Below are 21,009 nucleotides of genomic sequence, written 5' to 3'. Positions count from 1 at the left end.
CTGCAGATGCTGGAAACCAAATACTGGATTAGTGGTGCTGGAAGAGCACAGCAGTTCAGGCAGCATCCAACGAGCAGCGAAATCGACGTTTCGGGCAAAAGCCCTTCATCAGGAAATCAAGAACTTCATACAGCAAAATGGGAATTAATCTTTTCCATTCAAGAGGCAGTGACTTTATAGAAGTTTATAAAATTATGAGGGGCATGGGATGGGGGACGTGGCTGGGTGGCATGGTGGCTCAGTGGTGGGCACTGCTGCCTTGCAGCACCATGGACCCAGGTTCGATTCCCACCTCAGGCAACTGTCTGTGTGGAGTTTGAACATTCTCCCCATGTCTGTGTGGATTTCCTTTCGGTGCTCCAGTTTCCTCCCACAATCCAAAGATGTGCAGATCAGGTGAATTGGCCATGCTAAATTGCCAAGTTAGGAGTAAATATAGAGTGGGTTACTCTTCAGAGGGTCAGTGTGGACTTGTTGGGCTGAAGGGCCTGTTTCCATTCTGTAGGGAATCTAATCTAAATAAACAAGGTCTTTTCTCTGGGGTGGGGGAATCCAGAACTAGATGGCATAGGTTTAGGGTGAGAGGGGAAAGATTTGAAAGGGACCTAAGGGGCAACTTTTTCACGCAGAGGGTGGTGCAAGTACAGAATGAGCTGCCAGAGGAACTGTTGGAGGTTGGTACAATTACAACATTTAAAAGGGGTATATGAATAGCAAAGGTTTACAGGGATATGGGCCAAGTGCTGGCAAATGGGATTAGATTAATTGAGTATATCTGGTCAACATAGATGAGTTGGACTGAAGCGTCTGTTTCCATGCTATGCATTCCTATGACTCCTCTGACTGTAAGTCAGCAAACACGGGACACAGACTTAAGACACTTACTTAAAGGACCAGTGGGAAGAATAAGAACTTTTTTTTGTACAACGTGTTACTCCAATCTGGAATGCACTAAATCTGTTCTGCTATCCTTTCAAACAATGTTAATTTTTGAAAAGGAATTGCACATTTACTTCAATAAATATTTTTCAGCACTGTGGGGAGAAAATGGGAAATAGATCTTACTGGAGCATTTTTTCTTAAGAATTAAAATTTCTGGGTGCTCACATAGGCATTGTAGGGTGAATGGCCTCCAGTTGGACTGTATCATTCAATGAACCCACTAACTATATTACCCAAAGACCAAATAACTCGGATGTCAATACTCAATTCCAACTACAATGACCATAGATCCCAAGCCCATATGAATACAACACTTTCTTGTTTTTGTCGGTGTCAAGTTTCTCATTAATAGCCAAAGATTTGAGCAGTTGATAAAGAAGGTGTGCTGATCAGACCAATCATCCCTGTGAAGAGAAGATACATTTTATCATAACTTTTCATCTTACACTCTTTTGGAAAACTTGCAAGAAATATCAGATTAAAGGGAAACAATGTTTATACTGGACGGAGGAAAATGTTTATTATTGGAGATGTTGCCATGGAGAATGCAGCAGTTAAGATGACTGTCAATTAAATGTTTTGTTAAATTTTCGACAGGCAAGTTAACTCTGACTATTCAAAGAATTGTCCAGAGAAATGAATGAGAGATTGGTTGTCCCCTATTTTGTTGAGTGGAAATCGGTGCAGTGGGTATATACATATGTTCTGTCCATAAAAATCATAGCCCTTTGAATTAATATATGGAACTTCCAGTAAGGTACGTGCACCACAATGACAGCATGACTGACAAACGGAAATTAGGAAGAACTATGCTGTCAACCACAGTCAGGATTATTTAGTAAATGTTGCCTAATTGTAGAATCACATTTACTGTTAGAAACACTGCTGTGAGTTTAGCAAGGTTGGGTTGGTTGTGTATGGTCAATACACTGCCTGCTATGAGCAGTCAAAGAGATGTGGTATTTGATACTATCTGGATAATGTCCATCCTGATCAGATCATTTCTCACTGTATACTGCACAAACCTATGAACCTTGGTCATGAAGGTTACTCATTGCAGCTTGGATTACACTGGAAGGGCAAAGCATCTCATTGTGAGCAGCAGGTGAAGTTAGTTGTTTCACGCTGTTAATATGAAGTAGAAACACAAGTAATTTTCACCACTTACAGGCTAACACTATTAAGCCAGAATTACATTCCGCCTATCAGTCAAACGAGTAACGTAATATATATATATTTTAGTGTCAATGTGATACCAGGCTGTATGCTCACTAATTGGTGATGCATTAAGCTTCAACATAAGTTTTTAGAAGTATTCATTTCTGTAATACCAACTGTCTATTTCTCAAGACCAACTTCTGTTTCACAAAGGAGTAAATCATTCCAAACCTACATCAGAATGTAGTCACATTTATCTAAAATTCAAGTCCCAAAATAATTCAACTGTACCAAAAATGAGAGTTGAGCTGGGCTTAGTGGCTACTCAAACTGACACTGTGAGCTCACTATCATGCAGCAGAAATGCAGCCAATGTCACATACACCAAATATGGATTTTTGGGCAATGGGGATGGGGAGGTGGTAGAATGAGGGATGGGCCATTTTAGTATGTGCAGTGGGCTGCATTTGGCACTTATGGGTCTTAAACACAGCCAGCTTCTCTTCAAGAGGAGACCTAATATGTGAGAAGGAGGGAACTCAAATGTGTTCCCCCATGTGCACAGAGAAATGGCTAAGCGACTTGTCAACCAGATTATCAGATTCTTAGATTCTCAAGTCAACTCTATGTTCTATGTTCTAATTTGAGGGAGGCAGTGGTTGGGGCTGAGGAAAGAGACCCCTTCACACAACTAGTGTTCACTGAGGTGTTCAGTGTAAGGGGATGCCAGGATTTGATCATACTGCCAATAAAACTCGGTAAGCTCATTGGTGTTGTCCAAGAATAAGAAGGATTTGGAGGGATATGGGCCAGGTGCTGGCAGGTTGAACTAGATTGGGTTGGACTATCTGGTCGGCATGGACGGGTTGGACTGAAGGGTCTGTTTCCATGCTGTACATCTCTATGACTCTATGACTGTAAGTAGGAACCAGGTCCCACACTTCCATTACTCTACCCGCACACTTGTACAACAGGCAGTTACAGCTCACAACCTCTCTCCCACATTTGCTTTCGTTCCTTTACAATCGTTGTAACACCTCAGATGGTACTTTCTCCTGCAGCTCAGACATTCTACACCTACTGCTCTTATCACACCTCCAACTTTCACTTGTCCACGCCTTACATCTTGCCCAAAACAAGTTGACTCTACTGGGGACAACTGATATTGACTATAAAAGGCACGGGTTTTAAGAGCAATTTGAAACATCTAAAAGCCAACTGGAAAGAAGGGAGTGTGGTAAAGAGAGGGCAAGTTGTTGGATTGGTTCTGTACAACACTGAACAAATGAAAAACTAGAAGGACGTGCACCCGGGCAAACAAGATCCAGTACAACTTAAAGAAAGCTCAGTGTGGAGAGATGATGTCAGGAAAGTGGGGGAGGTGATGGCGAGTTCACCAAATTATTATTCCAGAGGCCCAGGCTCATGTCCTTGGGACAAGGGTTCAAATGCCACCAAGGCAGCTGGTGGGACTTAAAATCAATTCTTCAACCTGGAATGTCGGAAGATGATCTCAGTAATGGTGATTATTACTGACTACTGTCATTTCCCTGTTCTCAGAACTCATCTGATTCACCAGCGTCATTTAGAAAAGGAAATGTACATCTTTACTGTTTCTTAGAACTCTTGGGCCTGCAGTAATGTGGCTGAGCTTTAGCTTCCTTAAACTAGATCAGCAACAAATGCTGGTCCTTCCAGTGACACCCACAGAACAAAAAAAAAACGATTGCATTAGTTCATACAAAATGTGGATAATTGTGGTGGTAATGGACTCAATGGGAAAAATGGCCACGTTCTGTGTAGTCATGACTTGATGTTTTTAATGAGAAAAGTTTGCATTCTAAGTCAGTGGACTACGACAGATAGTACCAAGCCGTTGAAAGATAGCAAGTTTTGTGAAGATTTGTAGCTCAGGTTGAGATTCTGGATGTAGATTTGCTCGCTGAGCTGGAAGGTTAGTTTTCAAACGTTTTGTTACCATACTAGGTAACATTTTCAGTGAGCCTCTTGATGAAACACTGGTGGCATGGCCTGCTTTCAATGTATGTGTTTAGGTTCCCTTGGATTGGTGATGTCATTTCCTGTTCTTTTTCTCAGGGGACGATAAATGGGATCCAAGTCAATGTGTTTGTTGATAGAGTTCTGGTTGGAATGCCATGCTTCTAGGAATTCTTGTGTGTGTCTCTGTTTGGCTTGTCCCCGGATGGATGTGTTATCCCAGTCAAAGTGGTGTGCTTCCTTATCTGTATGTAAGGATACTAGTGAGAGTGGGTCATGTCTTTTTGTGGCTAGTTGATGTTCATGTATCCTGGTGGCTAGTTTTCTGCCTGTTTGTCCAATGTAGTGTTTGTTACAGTCTTGCACGGTATTTTGTAAATGACATTAGTTTTACTTGTTGTCTATATAGGGTCTTTCAAGTTCATTAGCTGCTGTTTTAGTGTTTTGGTGGGTTTGTGGGTTACCATGATGCCAAGATGTTTGAGTAGTCCGGCAGTCATTTCTGAGATGTCTTTGATGTAGGAGAGAGTGGCTAGGGTTTCTGGACGTGTTCTGTATGCTTGTTAGATGCTCAAGGACAGATCACAAGACACTCTGAGCATATAGCAGTAATATTAAAGGAATACCATGCATCAGTTATACTCTTTAAGATTTCCTAAGAACAAGTTTTGGAAGTAACCTCAAGAAAGCTTGTGAGTTGCTGAAGATCTATTTTGGGCAGAAGAAGCCCCTACCTCAGCCATATTGGTGAAATAGTGGCAGAGCAGAAATACTGCAAGCAGCATTTAAATTCATCAATGTTTGGATGGGATTAAGGTCTGGTCCAACACCTGAAGAGACAGTGAGTGCATGTATTGCATTCTCTAGGGTGATATATGTCTCCTGTGGTGGGCATTCTCAGGATCATGGACCCTGGGTTTTTTTTGGGTGGTGTAGCTGAGGGGATAGAAGACCCACCACCAAGAGCTGCCAACCCACTGTGGATGCTGCCAGTAATGCACTGGAGGGAGAGGCTGAGCATTGGCAAAACACGCAGTCTTGGGGTGAGTGAAGGTAAGATTGAGGATCATGGGGTGAGGAAAATTGCCAGTGGGGAGGGGATCAGCAATGGGGCAAGTGACACCCTCCCTTCCTGGTGCCAGGTCCTTGAAATGAAGGGCTCCCTTCCACCCCATCCATTCTCCCACCTTCAAGACTAGAATCCCGCAATGTGAGCTCAACGGGCTTCCTGCACGGTTATCCCAGCATTTGCCACAGGTGGATAGCAGTGGCATCAGATTGCCTTCTGGTCCTTCATGGCATAATTAAGAACATCAACTGGCAGCAGTTCAGGAAGGCCAACTACAAGCCTTCTCACCAGACACTGAAATTGGGATAGAGGTGAGAAACCAGCAGGGTCCGATTAAAGCCCCAAACTCACCTATGCAAAAGGCATTAAATCCTGCCCTACCATTAGAGCTCTGCCTGAAATTCTCCCCTCTCCTGCTGACACCCCTGCCTCACCCGGAATTAAGATCGCATTGTATTCTAATGATTTGCACGATTGCCAACCTTCTTTTCACTAAGCCTATGTTCCATTCCCACATTTCTGAGTGCAGCTTTCACTGTTGATGGGTTGCTATAAACAAGAGACCACACAGCGGCATAAAGACTACTGCCAGGGTCTGGTTTCTTGGGACTAATTCTAAATGTCTTGCTGCACACACGCCTTTTCTCACAAGCCCACTTGCCAATTTCTCTGCAGTTTGATAAGATTCATGCCTCTCTCACTCTTTCCATTCCGACATCCGCTTTCTGATTTGAGAGTCTACTTTCGATTGCAAAGTGCAATCTGTTCTCTTCCTACCTTGACCTGAAGCTTTTGTACAAGTTGAGCCTGACGCTGTTGTCCATCTTGATATGCCTGAAGCTTTCGCCTATAAACCCTTTCTTCATCCTCAAACTGGCGGCGGAGATCTGACACAGCCTTTGACTCAGTCCCCTTTTGCTCCCATTCAGAAACTTCCACCTTGAGTGATTTCTCCAACTAGTGGAAAGGAACACAGAAAATACAATTAGGCCCAAGGACTACCAAAGAGACATCATAACAGCTAAGTGAAATTATTGATCACTATGTACCACGTGGCATGATAGTATGCGGTGACATTTATCTTCCTTAGATCTGCTGTCTGCATGTTGCTCCAGTGAAATACTGTCCGCTGTACAGGTAACTGCCTCCTTACTAGTTAGCCAAGCATTGAGTCTCACTTCAGTTCATCTGCCACTGTTGGACAATCACCTTTTATGATCTATTTGCAGAGAGAAAGATGTATTTTTACAGAGTCTTCAACCTCAATATGCTTTACAAAATTATCACTGTCATAATGCAGCAAACACAGGTGTCAATTTGCATAGAGACAGACCCAACAAGTAACAATAAATATCCAGACTACATGTCAAGGCATAAATGTACTGGTGAGGAAACTGGGAGATCACCCCTGCTTCCTTCCAAACAGTACAGAATCTTTTACATTCACTTGACGTCACATACTAAAAGGACTGCCACTCTGGCTGTGCATGACTCCCTCAGAAATGCACTGAAGTGTCAACCTGATGTTCCCGAAGTGGGTTTAATTTCTTGAGGCTGCAAAGTGGACACCTTAACAAAGAGTGCTCAGCTCATGAATACTCTTCTTGCTCTGATGTGAATTCATTATCTGCCAATGCTTGGTGAAATAGTATGAAAGGATAGAATATCCTGAGCCTAAGCTGACACTGAACATGTTGTATCAGAGCCACCCAGTTCCTCAGGGTATGTGCATCATTCCCTTTCAGACACTAACAGGGACTGATGACATTAGAGCATTTTTAACACTTTGAGGAAAACGGATATTTAAAATTGTACTCTGGATTAACCCATTAATGTTGTATTCCCTTCCAAAAACTAAATAAATACCACTTTTTCTGAGCTGTTAATAGTTAGAGTCAAGGAGTCCTACAACTCGGAGACAGGCCCTTTGGCCCAAACTGGTCCATGCCGACCAGGATGTCCGTTCACACTAATCCCATTTTCCTGCACTTGGCCCATATCCTTCTAAACCTTTTCTATCCATGAATTTGTCCAAATGCCTTTTAAATGTTGTTAATGTCACCGCCTCAACCACTTCCGCTGCCAGTTCATTCCATACCTGTACCACTCTCTGTATAAAAAAAGTTGCCCTTCAGGTTCCCTTTTATTCTTTCCCCCCCTAACCTTAAACTGATGCCCTCTAGTCCTCGATTCCCCCAACCCTGGGGAAAAGACTAGTGCATTCACCTTATCCATGCCTCTCATGATCCTATACACCTCGAGAAGGTCACCCCTCAGTCTTCTCCACTCTTAAGAAAAACTTTCTCATTCATCTAACCTCTCCTTATAACTCAATCCCTTGAATCCTGGCAATGTCTTTGTAAATTTCGTCTGCACTGTTTCAAGTTTAATAACATTCTTCCTATAGCAAGGTGACCAAAACCAAGTGCCGCCTCAGCAAAGTCCTGTGCAACTGCAATACAACTTCCCAATGAAAAGTCACCGGACTCAAAACATTAACTCTGTTTTCTTCCCAGAGATTCTGCCAGACTTGCTGAATTTATCCAGCAATTTCTGTTTTTGTTTCAGACTCAGCGTTCCTCAGACAACTGTTCTCACTGCATCTTGAGATCCACACTCAGTGCCATGCACCACCATATACAGATGCCCGACCTCTGTTTTCATTGGCACTGCCTCGCACTATTCCAGGGTTACCCTGCTCCACCTCCCAGTTTCACTCCATTTGCCAGCTTCTTCGATGTTCTAACAAGAAACACTTTCCGTTCCTTCCAGGCATTAAGGATCGCAAGGTTCAACAGCTCAGAGATAGTCACAGTGTTCTAGCATCTTCCTCTCCTCCCCTCCCTCTGTCTCCATCCTTTCTCCTAACCCCACCTCTTGTCGAGTATTTACTATCGTTTCTGACCTTTCACTCTCTGACCATTCTGTGCTCAAAGATTTTCATTTCATCCCTTTCCATCACAACCTCAATGAATTTCGGGCATGACATTTTGGGTTGTACTCTCCCTCCGTTGCGTCTACTTCCCTGCCCATTCCTTTGGGCAGGAGTCCTCTCCCCACCCCATAAAATCCTTAACCCACCTCCAATGCCCTCCCTCCATCTGGCCCCCTCCCACCGGCCTTTAACCTGCACTCGACCCTGTTCATTAAGAACCGACGACACAACGTTGTCACCTTAATTTCTCTCACCACTGTCGCCGATTCAAACCTGTTTCCCTCTGAACTGACTGCACTCCAGAATTTGTAATCAGGTCTGCAGACACAGTTGGTGCTGCTGGTGCCTGGTGTACTGACCTCTACATTGCAGAGACTGAGCACCAGCCTATCTCCCCATTGACCATGACCACCCCAAGGAAACCCAGGCTATTGCGTCCACAACAGTCACTAATTTCACTTTAGCTGGAGACCTCCAAGCTTATCGACCCTCAGCCCACGCAGTCTGCTTTGAGCTTCTTCCAAAAACCCATAAACAGGATTGCCTGGACAGACCAACGTTTCTGCCCACTCCTGTACTTTAAATGCTTCTTCCTCCCTTAACTCAATTTTTTATTCTCTCTTTATCCAGTCCCTTCCCACTTAAATCCATGATTCTTATTTACGTCAGTTTCAGAATTTCCAGTTTGAATCATGGAGTCCCTACCGTGCAGAAGCCGGTCATTCAGCCCATCGAGTCCGCACTCACCCTCTGAAGAGCACCCACTCCAACCCAGGCCCGCCACCATATTCCCACATTTAACATGGCTAATCTGCCTAGTCTACACATCCCTGGACAGTATGGACTGTGGGAGGAAACCGGCGCACCCGGAGGAAACCCACGCAGACACATGGAAAATGTGCAAACTCACCTGGTCCATTTCTGATGCCTGCCAGTCATTTTGCAATTTTTATTTTTAACTGTGCTTTCACCTGCATGCCCTGGACAAGTTTAACAGAGTCTTTGACCGACATCTCAGCTCTTAATGTCCCATTGTTGACTTTGTCGCATTCACAACCATTAATTATCACTCCCTTTTTTCTGCCTACCTGCAGCTTGCCTTGGCTGTCATCTATGCTCCAAGGGGATAACTGACAAAGGATTCTACAAGAAGCAAGCTTTATATTTCAGATAATGTAAGCCAGGGTGTTTGTAGTTCCATTTGGTTTTTTTTACTCTGTAAAATGTCGTGTTTCCACATTGTCTGTATACTTTCATTTCCATTCTTAAGAAAATATCTTTCAAATCCACAAATAAGTACCACAACTGATGTTCACATATATACCCACACACACAGACTTTTATGTCTAATTTGTTGGACTCCAGGAAACATGGAAAATCTGCCTGGGAAGCACCTTCTATAGACAATAACACTTACTGCATACAGATTTGTGCCTTAATGTACCTTTCCAGCACACTGCATCACAACAGGCCCCTTGACCAATCTTACTGGTGGAAGGACCGGTATTTTGAGTCAAATGACCAGTGCTACTGGTTTCAGGGTCAGTATTGTATACTGGTCTTAATTCACATAGTATATTGGTCTTTCACTGGTCCACTATAACTATTTATACCCTCTCAGAAGCAACAGAGAATAATCTAAGGGAAAAACAAAGAACTGGTATCACTCCATGCAAAAAGTGAAGACTTTAGCAATGTTGGTACGAGGTCAAAGGTTGTGGATCAGACATAGAAAGTGCAAAGGCACAATCCTTAAACTGAACAACGGTAATCCTATCTCATTCAAAGTCCATGTTAAATGTTCAGGGCATTTAGGAAAGCACTAATACCAAGAGAGACTGCAAAAACAAGTAAGCTTGCAGGTCACAAGCTCTGGGATGACCACCGGAAGACTAACGCGATTGCCTCTCAGAATGGTGATTGGGTCAGTGAACTGATTGGAGGCCATTGTCTTTCATCAACGAACAAGGGTAGGGAGAGCTGGAAAGCTACCATGAGGGCTTAACTGTGAGGTATGCACTTTGGAAGGACATGGCGGCAATGTAAATAGCTCAAGTGAATAATTGCTTCAAACAGGGAGTATTGCTCTGCAGAGTCAGGGAGAATTGATAGCCAAAGAAACTACACGGCCTTCAGTGAGGGACAAAGTTGAGGGGGAGAGGTGGGGGAGGGGGTGGCGCTGAGACAAATGCAAACAGTCAGCTCATCCTCAGCAGGCAGGTTGTTAACAGGAAACAGCTGGTGTTGGACTACAAGAATCTGATTCTCTGTGAGTGCCGGGGCGGGATGCGGGGGGAGTGCTGGGGAAAAGGCGCAGTGAGGCAGAGGGCATGATTAACTCTGATTCCTCAAAAACAAACATTCTTTTGTGTTTAATCTTCGCTTGTCGGGCAGATAATATTTCACAACACTGCCTCCACTGTTTTAATTGTTCAAAATGTCCCTGTGCTGCCGTAATTACTCTACCATGTCAGCTGCTTTATATCATTGTAATAATCTTTATTTGGTTCCAGTGGCGATTAAAACCAGACCCTATCAATCCAATGCTACTGAAATGCCTCCTTGCCTCTGGGAGTTCACGGGTTTAAAACTTATTACTTCTTCCATCAATCCTGCCAAGGCCAAGCAAGACCTACAGCTATAAATAAACCCATCAAGAGCTCCTTTTCTGGTGGTGCCCCTTTTACTGCAAGAATTGCCCCTGAGTCTTGCTCACTGTATTACCCCACCTTCCCTATCCAAGGCAGCTCATTGTCGTAGCACAGTGCCCACCCTATGGTGGCATAGTTGCAAGACTAAACTTGGCACATAGGGTCAAACTCTCATTGTGCCATGAGGATGCATATTACATCTTTTTTTCCTGTTGGATAATTTCTGCATTGAAAGAACTGGTTGAGGAATTTTCTGAAATGATGTAATTGGACGTTTCAGTAATTGTTATAATACAAGGTTTTCCAATGTAACCTTTACTTGCAAATATTTATTTTACCCCCTGCATCGGGTTGTGTTTAACCCACTTGATTCAATTTGATGTTATTTTTTCCTCCCTTCTGGTTTCTTTCTCCTCTTCCTCCTAAAATGTTGATGTCTTAGGGGTGTCATGGCTTCCAGTTGTTGCCTAGCATGTCCACATGTATGTACAAGGTTATGTAATTAAGACAAGCATACTATTCCACTGTGGAAGTCATCAGAGACAGATCCGATCCTGCAGTCACTCTGAGATTAAGCCTCACACATATACAGGCTAATCAATGGTGAGCAACTGTGACTAGTTTATCTCTCCAACCTTGGGGGTGCTCCTATGAGAATTCTGACTGTCTTACTGTGATATCCAGCACAGCACAAACTATTCATTGAAACTGGAATTTTCCAGTATGATTTTGAAGGCAAACTGCACCCGAAAATCCCAGAAAATCCAGACTGCTAATTCCAAATGTAAAAAGACAATACAGCGCAAATCACAACTTCAGGATGTCTTAAAGAAAGTCTCTGTCACCAATGACGCACCACTGAAATGCAGTCACTATTGCGATGTGAGAATTATGGTGGCAAGTTTGTACACAGCAAGATCCACAAACAACATCAAGGAGGAAAGATGGGGTCTCAGTTGGTCTCATTTGAAAGATGTCATAACCAACAGCTCCAAGTAATTTTGATAAATGCACATTACCAACAACACCTGTCCTCTGACTGCATCAGCGGGAACATAGGGTGACCCACCAGTACGTTTCTCACCATCGACCTTGCTTGAGATTTGTGGGGCCAATGGGACCACATCTTAAACTAACCAACAACGCACAAGAAAGTCAATTGGATGCTGGGATCAGGGTTATTCTCACCAAATCACTGACTGAATGCCAGAAGATTAGATTACTTATAGTGTGGAAACAGGCCCTTCGGCCCAACAAGTCCACACCGACCCACCGACGTGCAACTCACCCAGACCCATTCCCCTACATTTACCCCTTCACCTAACACTATGGGCAATTTAGCGTGGCCAATTCACCTAACCTGCACATTTTTTTTGGACTGTGGGAGGAAACCGGAGCAAACCCGGGGAGAATGTGCAAACTCCACACAGTCAGTCGCCTGAGGCGGGAATTGAACCCGGGTCTCTGGCGCTGCGAGACAGCAGTGCTAACCAGTGTGCCACTGATGCCTTCTTAAGTTTACTAACTTGGTGAAACTCAGCTGGTGGGAAATCGATCCCACTGTTTCTGCAGGTGTCACAAAAGGTTTATAAAAATTAATTCGCAAAATGCCCAAACTACCTGATTTTCAGCCCCAGGTTGACAGGAGGTACAGACCAGGTATATGTGTACCTAACAAAGGTGTCAGTTAGCTCAGCTGGCTGGTCTGTGAATACAGAGGGATGCAAACAACATGGGTTCAATTCCTTCACAGGTTGACATGATTTGGAGATGCCGCTGTTGGACTGGGGTATACAATTTTGTACTCACTGATTGAGGTTACCATGAAGGTCAAGGTCCTTCCTTGTCAACCCCTTGTCTCCCCTGAGACATGGTGACCTTCAGGTTAAATTCACCACCAGTCTATTTCCAATGAAAGAGCAGCCATGTGGTTCTCTGGGACTATGGCTATTTTACTTCACAAGAATTTACTATTGTTTGATTGTGGGAGGAAACCGTTTGATTCTAGTGACAGGTCAACAGTTAAACTAAGCAAATCCTACAAATTGAAACTAAACACCCCTAATAAACTCTCCCTGATACATACAGATACAGAAAGATGGGCAAACTGGAAAAAGAGTTCCATTGTATCTGTTTGCATGGGATGTCCTTGTTGATCCAAAGATTTCCCTCTAACCTGGACTTTTGGAATGCTTCCACTGGTTTGTAAGAGGATAGGATGGCAGTTTCACTCATGAAAGGTCTCTGACTTATCTGATTCAAACTCACAACTTGCAGCAACGACTGAGGTCAAGATAAGCTGATTTCCTTCCGTTTTCAAGTGGCTTACTGGAGACACTGAGAATTAAGTCAAAGAGTGTGGTGCTGGAAAAGCACAGCCGGTCAGGCAGCATTCGAGGAGCAGGAGAGTCAACATTTTGAGCATAAGCTCTTCATCGGGAATGAGGAGCTTATGCTTGAAACATTGACTCTCCTGCTCCTCGGATGCTACCTGACCAGCTGTACTTTTCCAACACCACACTTTTTGTCTCTGATCTCCAGCATCTGCAGTCTTCACTTTCTCTTAGACAGAGAACTAAAACTATTCAGTTGCTAGTCAACTGATTTGCTGGTTCTCTTGCTGTTCAGCTACCTGACAACTGATCGCCTTGTTGTTGGCAAGCAGAGAGCCCTTTGTCATTAATAATTAGTCTCAGTACAATGACCTCCTGCAGTCCCCTCTACCCCTTGAGAACATTCTGCACCCTCTCTGAAACATCCTTGATCCTAGCACTAGGGAAGTTACACACCATTCTGGTATTTCGTTGCTGGCCACAGAAACATCTGTCTGTAGAGAGTCCCCTTGAACAATCGATCACTTGGAACCTAATGTACCTCTCATTACCTTAAAGCCAGTTTCAATACCAGAAACTTAGCTATTCATACTACACTCCCCTGCGAATCCATCACCCGCTGCATTTTCCAAAACAGCATACTTGTTTGAAATGGGTATATCCACAGAAGACTCCTGCACTACCTGCCTACCTCTCTTACCTTTCCTGGAGCTAACCCATCTATGTGACTGTATCTGTAACTTTTCCCCCTTCCTATATCTGCCATCCATCACATCCCTTTGCTCTTGTAAATTCCTAACTGTCCCTCCAACCGATCCATTCGATCTGATAGGATTCGCAACCAACGGCATTTATTGCAGATATAATCCTCAGTAACATGTAAACTCTCCCTGAATTCCCTCATCCGACAAGAGGAGTATTTCACTCTACCAAGGACCATTTTTGCATCTTTCAATCTACAGACCCAGAAAATAGCACTACAGAACATTAAATTAATACTTATGGCTTATATTTTAAGTTTAATCAAGAGACATAGCTCAATAAACATATATTCAAGAACGAACCCACTCTACTCACTACTGCAGACTTATTTTATGGTCATGCTTTAAATATCAACTTATCTGTTTCTGTGCTATGACCTCTCCCAAACAGGTTCCTCCAAGGTTAGTTGTGAATTTCACTGTTTTTTTAATTTTCCCAGAGGCACTCCAAGGTCCAGCGATACATGAATTCAAACAGCAAAGGCAGTAACTGCTAACTCTGTCAGTTAGCAATGTGGGTTTCTTTCTCTCTCTCTCTCCCTCCTGCACTGACCTCACCATGTGCTGCCTTTGTCTGTTCTTCTCCCTTTTAAAAGTGCTGTTGTTTTGACTTTTTTCTCTTAAGTTCCAAAACAATGCAACAGTAATTGCTGCTCCTGGAATTTGAGGAAACCTCCTCCAGCCCCTAAAACACCTCAAAAAAGGAGCAGCTGTTACAGCCAGAAATATTTCCTGTCCTTCATCTTGGATTACCCAGAATCCAGAATAATGTTCATATTACAGAGGAGGAAGTGCTTGATGTCTTGAAATGCATAAAAGTGGATAAATCCCCAGGACCTGATCAGGTGTACCCTAGAACTCTGTGGGAAGCTAGGGATGCGATTGCTGGGCCTCTTGCTGAGATATTTGTATCATCGATAGTCACAGGTGAGGTGCCTGAAGACTGGAGGTTGGCTAACATTGTGCCACTGTTTAAGAAAGGTGTTAAGGACAAGCCAGGGAACTATAGACCAGTGAGCCTGACCTCGGTGGTGGGCAATTGTTGGAGGGAATCCTGAGGGACAGGATGTACATGTATTTGGAAAGGCAAGAACTGATTAGGGATAGTCAACATGGCTTTGTGCGTGGGAAATCGTGTCTCACAAACTTGATTGAATTTTTTGAAAAAGTAACAAAGAGGATTGATGAGGGCAGAGTAGTAGATGTGATCTATATGGACTTCAGTAAGGTGTTCGACAAGGTTCCCCATGGGAAATTGATGAGCAAGGTTAGATCTCATGGAATACAGGGAGAACTAGCCATTTGGATAAAGAGCTGGCTCAAAGGTAGAAGACAGAGGGTGGTGGTGGAGGATTGTTTTTCAGACTGGAGGCCTGTGACCAGTGGAGTGCCACAAGGATTGGTGTTGGGTCCACTACTTTTCGTCATTTACATAAATGATTTGGATGTAAGCATAAGAGGTATAGTTAGTAAGTTTGCAGATGACACCAAAATTGGAGGTGTAGTGGACAACGAAGAAGGTTATCTCAGATTACAACAGGATCTTGATCAGATGGGCCAATGGGCTGAGAAGTGGCAGATAGAGTTTAATTTAGATAACTGTGAGGTGCTGCATTTTGGGAAAGCAAATCTTAGCAGGACTTATACACTTAATGGTAAGGTCCTAGGGAGTGTTGGTGAACAAAGCGACCTTGGAGTGCAGGTTCATAGCTCCTCGAAAGTGGAGTCACAGGTAGATAGGATAGTGAAGAAGGCGTTTGGTATGCTTTCCTTTATTGCTCAGAGTATTGAGTACAGGAGTTGGGAGGTCATGTTGCAACTGTACAGGACATTGGTTAGGCCACTGTTGGAATATTGTGTGCAATTCTGGTCTCCTTCCTATCGGAAAGATATTGTGAAACTTGAAAGGATTCAGAAAATGTTTACAAGGATGTTGCCAGGGTTGGAAGATTTGAGCTATAGGGAGAGGTTGAATAAGCCAGTGCTATTTTTCCTGGAGCATTGGAGGCTTAGGGGTGACCTTATAGAGGTTTACAACATCATGAGGGGCGTGGATAGGATAAATAGACAAAGTATTTTCCCTGGCATAGGGGAGTCCAGAACTAGAGGGCATAGGTTTAGGGTGAGAGGGGAAAGACATAGAAGAGACCTAAGGCTCAACTTTTTCACGCAAAGGGTATTGTATGTATGGAATGAGCTGCCAGAAGAAGTTGTGGAGGCTGGTACAAAACAACATTTAAAAGACATCTGGAAGGGTGTATGAAAAGGAAGGATTTGGAGGGACATGGGCCACGTGCTGGCATATGGGGCTAGATTAGGTTGGGATATCTGGACGGCATGGACAAGTTGGACCAAAGGGTCTGTTTCCGCGCTGTACATCTTTATGACTCTATTACTCTAGTCTCTAGTCCACAGCTCTATTGTAAACAACTCTTCAGCTCCAGCTCGTCTGCATATTCCTTGTCTGTGGGTTCCAGTAAACAAGGTTCACAAAAGGTATTGAGTTCTTACTTTCAAAGATTTACAGCCATCCTTAAGTTTCAAAACAGTTTTTTTCCATCTCAGTCCACAGTTGTAAAGAGCACAAATATTTACAAGACCCAGGTGGAAGTGTGCTTTCAAGAAAAACAGCTGGACATAATAGTTTCAGACATAGTTTTGGTGCTTCTGTGACTAAATAGCTTGCTGCCATGCATTCTTAATGTTCATATGAGCAATTTCTATTGATTTGATTTGATTTGTTGTAGTCACATGTACCTAAATATTAAAAAACCTTTGTTTTGCGAGGAGTACAGGCAGATCACAGTAAGCAAGGACATATGGATCGTAGGATGCTGAGACAGCGTGAGGCATGTAGGTTACACTGCACAGGAGGTGTGCAAAGCAAGATCAATTTTAGCAAAGTCAACATTATTTGAAGTTAGAGAGTCCATTCAGCAGTCTAATAATAGCAGCCAACAAACTGTCCTTGAACCTGTTAGTGCGTATTTTCAAGCTTCTGTACCCTCTGACTGATGGAAGATGTTGTAGGAGAGTATTACCGTGATGGGAGAGGTCTTTGAAGATGTCTGCAGTCTTTCTGTAGCACCAAGATGTGTAAATGGAGTCCATGGATGGGGGGTTGGCTTCTGTGATGATCTGGGCTGTGCACATAACCTTCTGTGTATTTGAGGATGTTAAGGGGCCATACACAGGGCAAGGACGGCAGTGGCAGGAATTAGCTTTGTCAGAAAAAGTGACCATGGAATACTGGAATTCTCTCTCACTCTCTCTCTGTAGGCCTCAGTGCTCCTCCCACATCCCACTGTCCCACAGTAGTCTTTCTCTTCAGAACATCTCCAAGCTGTCGAAATCAAGTCTGAACTCTCTCATTTCACCCTTGAAAATTGGTGTCAGCTAATCATAAAATCTTCTTGACCCATCTTTCTCATCTCTTTTATCCTTTGAGATTTGGCAATATGACGCATCCCACAGCTTAGAACTAAACAAACCAAATTTAAGTTTAATCTCAGGAAGTCTATTTTGAAATGATCTTCTAATTCAGGTAGTGGAGCAACAAGTCTTCCATTATATGCAAAACTGCTGCCTCACAGCGCCAGGGATCCGGATTCGAATCCAACCTTGGGCATCTGTGTGGAGTTTGCACATTCTCCCTGCATCTGCGTGGGTGTCCTCTGGGTGCTCTGGTTTCGTCCCACAATTCAAAGGTGCACAAGTTAGGTGAATTGGCCACGCTAAATTGCCCATAGTATTCAAGGATGAGTTGGTTAGGTGCATTAGACAGGGGTAAATGTAGAGTAATAGGGCAGGGGAATGGGTCTGGGTGGGTTACTCTTCAGAGGGTCAGAGTTGGACTTGATGGGCCAAAGGGCATATTTCCATACTGTAGTGATTCTATAAATATTGTAATGGAGAGGCTGAAAGGACATATCAGAGGCCAAATAACTTTTCACATTTCATTTGAAATCAGGAATAAAGTCTTTATCCAAAATGTTGTGAACAGTTGTACAATTGGAGTTTGGAAAACTGAGATTGTTGAATAAGGGTGTCATGGAATATGAAGCAAAGACAGGTCGGAGGAGTCAGATACAGGTCATTTAAAGTCCAATTGAATGACAAAGAAGAAACAATAAGGCCAATGGTCGAGCCATGCTGAGATTAGCAATCGATGACCATTGAGTCTTGCTGTGGGTTTCATGAGTTTTCATGTTTATTATTTGCAGAAATTTCTCCCTTTTTAACCATGCTTAAGAAATTACTACAGTCTATTTAACAACACATTTCCATTTACCCAATAGTGTAGAAAAATCCAAGCACACCCCTCCCAACCCCCCACATTCCCCACCTCCCCTCACCTCTCCACCTCCCCCCCCCCCAGCAAAATCAATCCCGGAGCCTCAACTCCATCTCGCATATCCCCTTATCTTGTTTTCCTTGGCTCCAGCCCCTGCTTCCCACGCTCCAAGCCTGAGTGCCTCATTCCTAAATAGCTGCATTCAAACTCAATGTGTAGTTAATCAGAGAGTTATTTTTCTAAGCTGTAAGATCAGATGAAATATAGGACATGCCTTCTGATTGTGTACTGATGGATAATTGAATTTTCTCTCCCTCTTGCCATCGTCTGTTTTTCTCAAATTGTATCGGGGGTGGTGGGGTTGGGGGGAGCGGTGTTGATAGGAAGGGATGCTGGTGCAGGGAACCCCAGCAAATGCTATTGGGCAGGAACGCAAGAGCAAAGCATCAGAGAAAGTGAAGAGAATTTCAATCTGTACAGTTATTTCAGTGTTTGAAAGGGAATATCCATTTATTATCTGATTTGGCTTCTTTTCAAGAATATGCATTATGAGAAAGTATATTTTATGCAGTCTGGCTGGTGACAGTCTCTGAGTGCAGCTTCGAGTATCAGGCTTTGGGCATCAAGAGTCCTCTGCACTAGTGAAAAATAATCATTTACATTCAAAGATAATTCCTGTACAATCTTGGAAGACCTCAAATTAGCTGTGCCAATTGGAATTGGGGGTATATCACAAGATGAGTTATACTATAATATTTTGAGACTGCCTTCTGAAGATATTCTCACCCCAAGAACTCACTGCATAATAGAAAATAGCAGAAAATAATAGTAGAAAATAGAACTTAAACTTCTTGTTTCTTTACTGTGTATACTACGAGTGAAATTCAAGTCCCTTTGGATTCGAATAGATTATAACTTGCACAGTATTAATTCTGCATTAAAATGTTGTGCAGAGCGTTTTTAGAGCAAAGTGTTGTATCTTCTCTCGGTGCTGTTAACACTGCACCTCTGCCTCTCAACTCCCCCTCTTCCCAACATTTCCCACACTCTCATTACCCAATCTATGAATTCAGGCAAAAAAACATTCACAAGTCTTTTAGAGTTTGTGTTTATATATACATGCAGGTGCTTGTTCAATGTGAGTATGGAAACATGGACATTCTACTGTCTGCAGCAATACATGTAACAGTGAATGCTCGAGAGAACTATGGAAAGATTTCCAGGTGAACTATCACCAGTAGATCCAATAGAGACCCACAGCACAGACCCTTCATCGTACTGCGACTGTGCCAGTCAAAAACAACCACTGAACTGTTCTCATCTCATTTTTCAGCACTTGACTGACAGCCTGACAGTTCTGAGGAAGGGTCACTAAACCCGAAACATTAACTCTGATTTCTCTCCACAGATGGTACCAGACCTGCTGAGCCTTTCCAGCAATTTCTGTTAGCTTTGCAGTGAGTTTCAGATTCCCAGCATCTTTTGGGTGAAAACAATTCCCTTACATCTTCTCTGAACCTACTGCCACTTATCTCATAACAAATGTTCCCCAGTCATTGATTGCTCAATCAAGGGGAAGAGTTTCTTCCTGTCTATTCCATCTATGCTCCCCCCCCCCCCACCAATTTTATACATCTTAATCATGTGCTCTTTTGCTCCCCTCTCCTCAAAGGAAAACAACATCCTGGTAAAACTCCTCTATTCCCTGTCCATCCCATGTGTGCTATCACATCCCTCCTATAATGTTTATTTCAGAATGGCACACAATGCTCTACAGCTATGGAGTAACCAGTGTTTTATACCTCCCTGCTCTCAGCTAATAAAGGCAAGTATCCCATATGCCTCCTTACCAATTTATCCAGCTGTCCTGATACTTTAAGGGACTAGTGTACATACACACCAAGGTCTCTCTGATCCTCAGTGTTTCCCAGGGTCCTACCACTCACTATGTAGTTCCTTGCCTTCTTTGCCCTGCTCAAGTGCATCACCTCACACTCACTCGGGTTGAATTCCATTTGCTACTGAGCAGCTTGTCTGCATTCTCTTGTACTCCAAGGCTATTCTCTTCACTGTTTACAATCCCACCAATTTTTGTGTCATCTGCAAACTTACCTATCTGCAAAGTGATCAACCCTCCTATATTCAACTCTAAAATCACTAATACAAATCACAAAGAATAAGGGCTTCGACACTGATCCCAGTGGGACCCCACTGGAGAGGCTTCCAGTGAGTAAAGCACTCCTCAAGCATTACCCTCTGCTTCCTATCACTCAGCCAGTTGTGGATCTAATTTGCCAATTTTGTTGGATTCCGTGCGCTTTTACCTCTTAACAGTCTCTCATGAGGGACCTAAGACCACCTCAAAAGCATTGCCCCCCCATCTACACACCTGGCCACCTCTTCGAAAAATTTACTAGAGTTAGTCAGACGTGTCTTCCCCTTAACAATAATATGCTGACTCTCCTTGATTAACCCCTGTGTCTCCAAATGCAGATTAACTCTGTCCCTCAGAATTGATTCCTATTTTTTCCACCCTATCAAGGTTAGACCAACCTGCTTATAGTTTTTTGATTTAACTCTTGCTCCCTTGTTAAATAATGGGACCACATGGCCCCATTCCTCTATACTTCTACTGAGGCTCGGCAGGAGTCAAAAAAGTTTTGCAAGTACCCTTGCTCTGCCCTCCTTTGTTTCACTCAACAAGTTGGGATACATTTTATCCAGCTTTGGGAGATTTATCTACTTCAATGCCTGCCATTGAGAACCTGCTCTTTTATGCTAATTTCTTTAACCATATCATAGACCATCTCCCTGATTTTTATACCCATATCGTCCCTCTCATTCGTGAACACCAACCCAGAATGTTCA

The 21,009-nt window shown here is 43.3% G+C and overlaps 1 protein-coding gene across 1 annotated transcript in view; it reads right to left on the bottom strand.

Moving 5' to 3' along the window:
• The window catches only part of crocc2 (ciliary rootlet coiled-coil, rootletin family member 2), a 296,172-nt gene that overhangs the window by 224,527 nt on the left and 50,636 nt on the right, over nucleotides 1-21,009 (bottom strand). The window contains exon 4 of the mRNA XM_072573057.1: nucleotides 5,945-6,124. Within this exon, the coding sequence (XP_072429158.1) occupies nucleotides 5,945-6,124 (180 nt within the window). The remainder of the gene's footprint in view (nucleotides 1-5,944; nucleotides 6,125-21,009) is intronic.

This window comes from Chiloscyllium punctatum, chromosome 6 (genome assembly GCF_047496795.1).
Source record: "Chiloscyllium punctatum isolate Juve2018m chromosome 6, sChiPun1.3, whole genome shotgun sequence".
Classification (NCBI taxonomy): domain Eukaryota; kingdom Metazoa; phylum Chordata; class Chondrichthyes; order Orectolobiformes; family Hemiscylliidae; genus Chiloscyllium; species Chiloscyllium punctatum.
The sequence above is the reverse complement of the archived record's forward strand: the minus strand, read 5'-3'. Positions and strand labels throughout refer to the sequence as shown.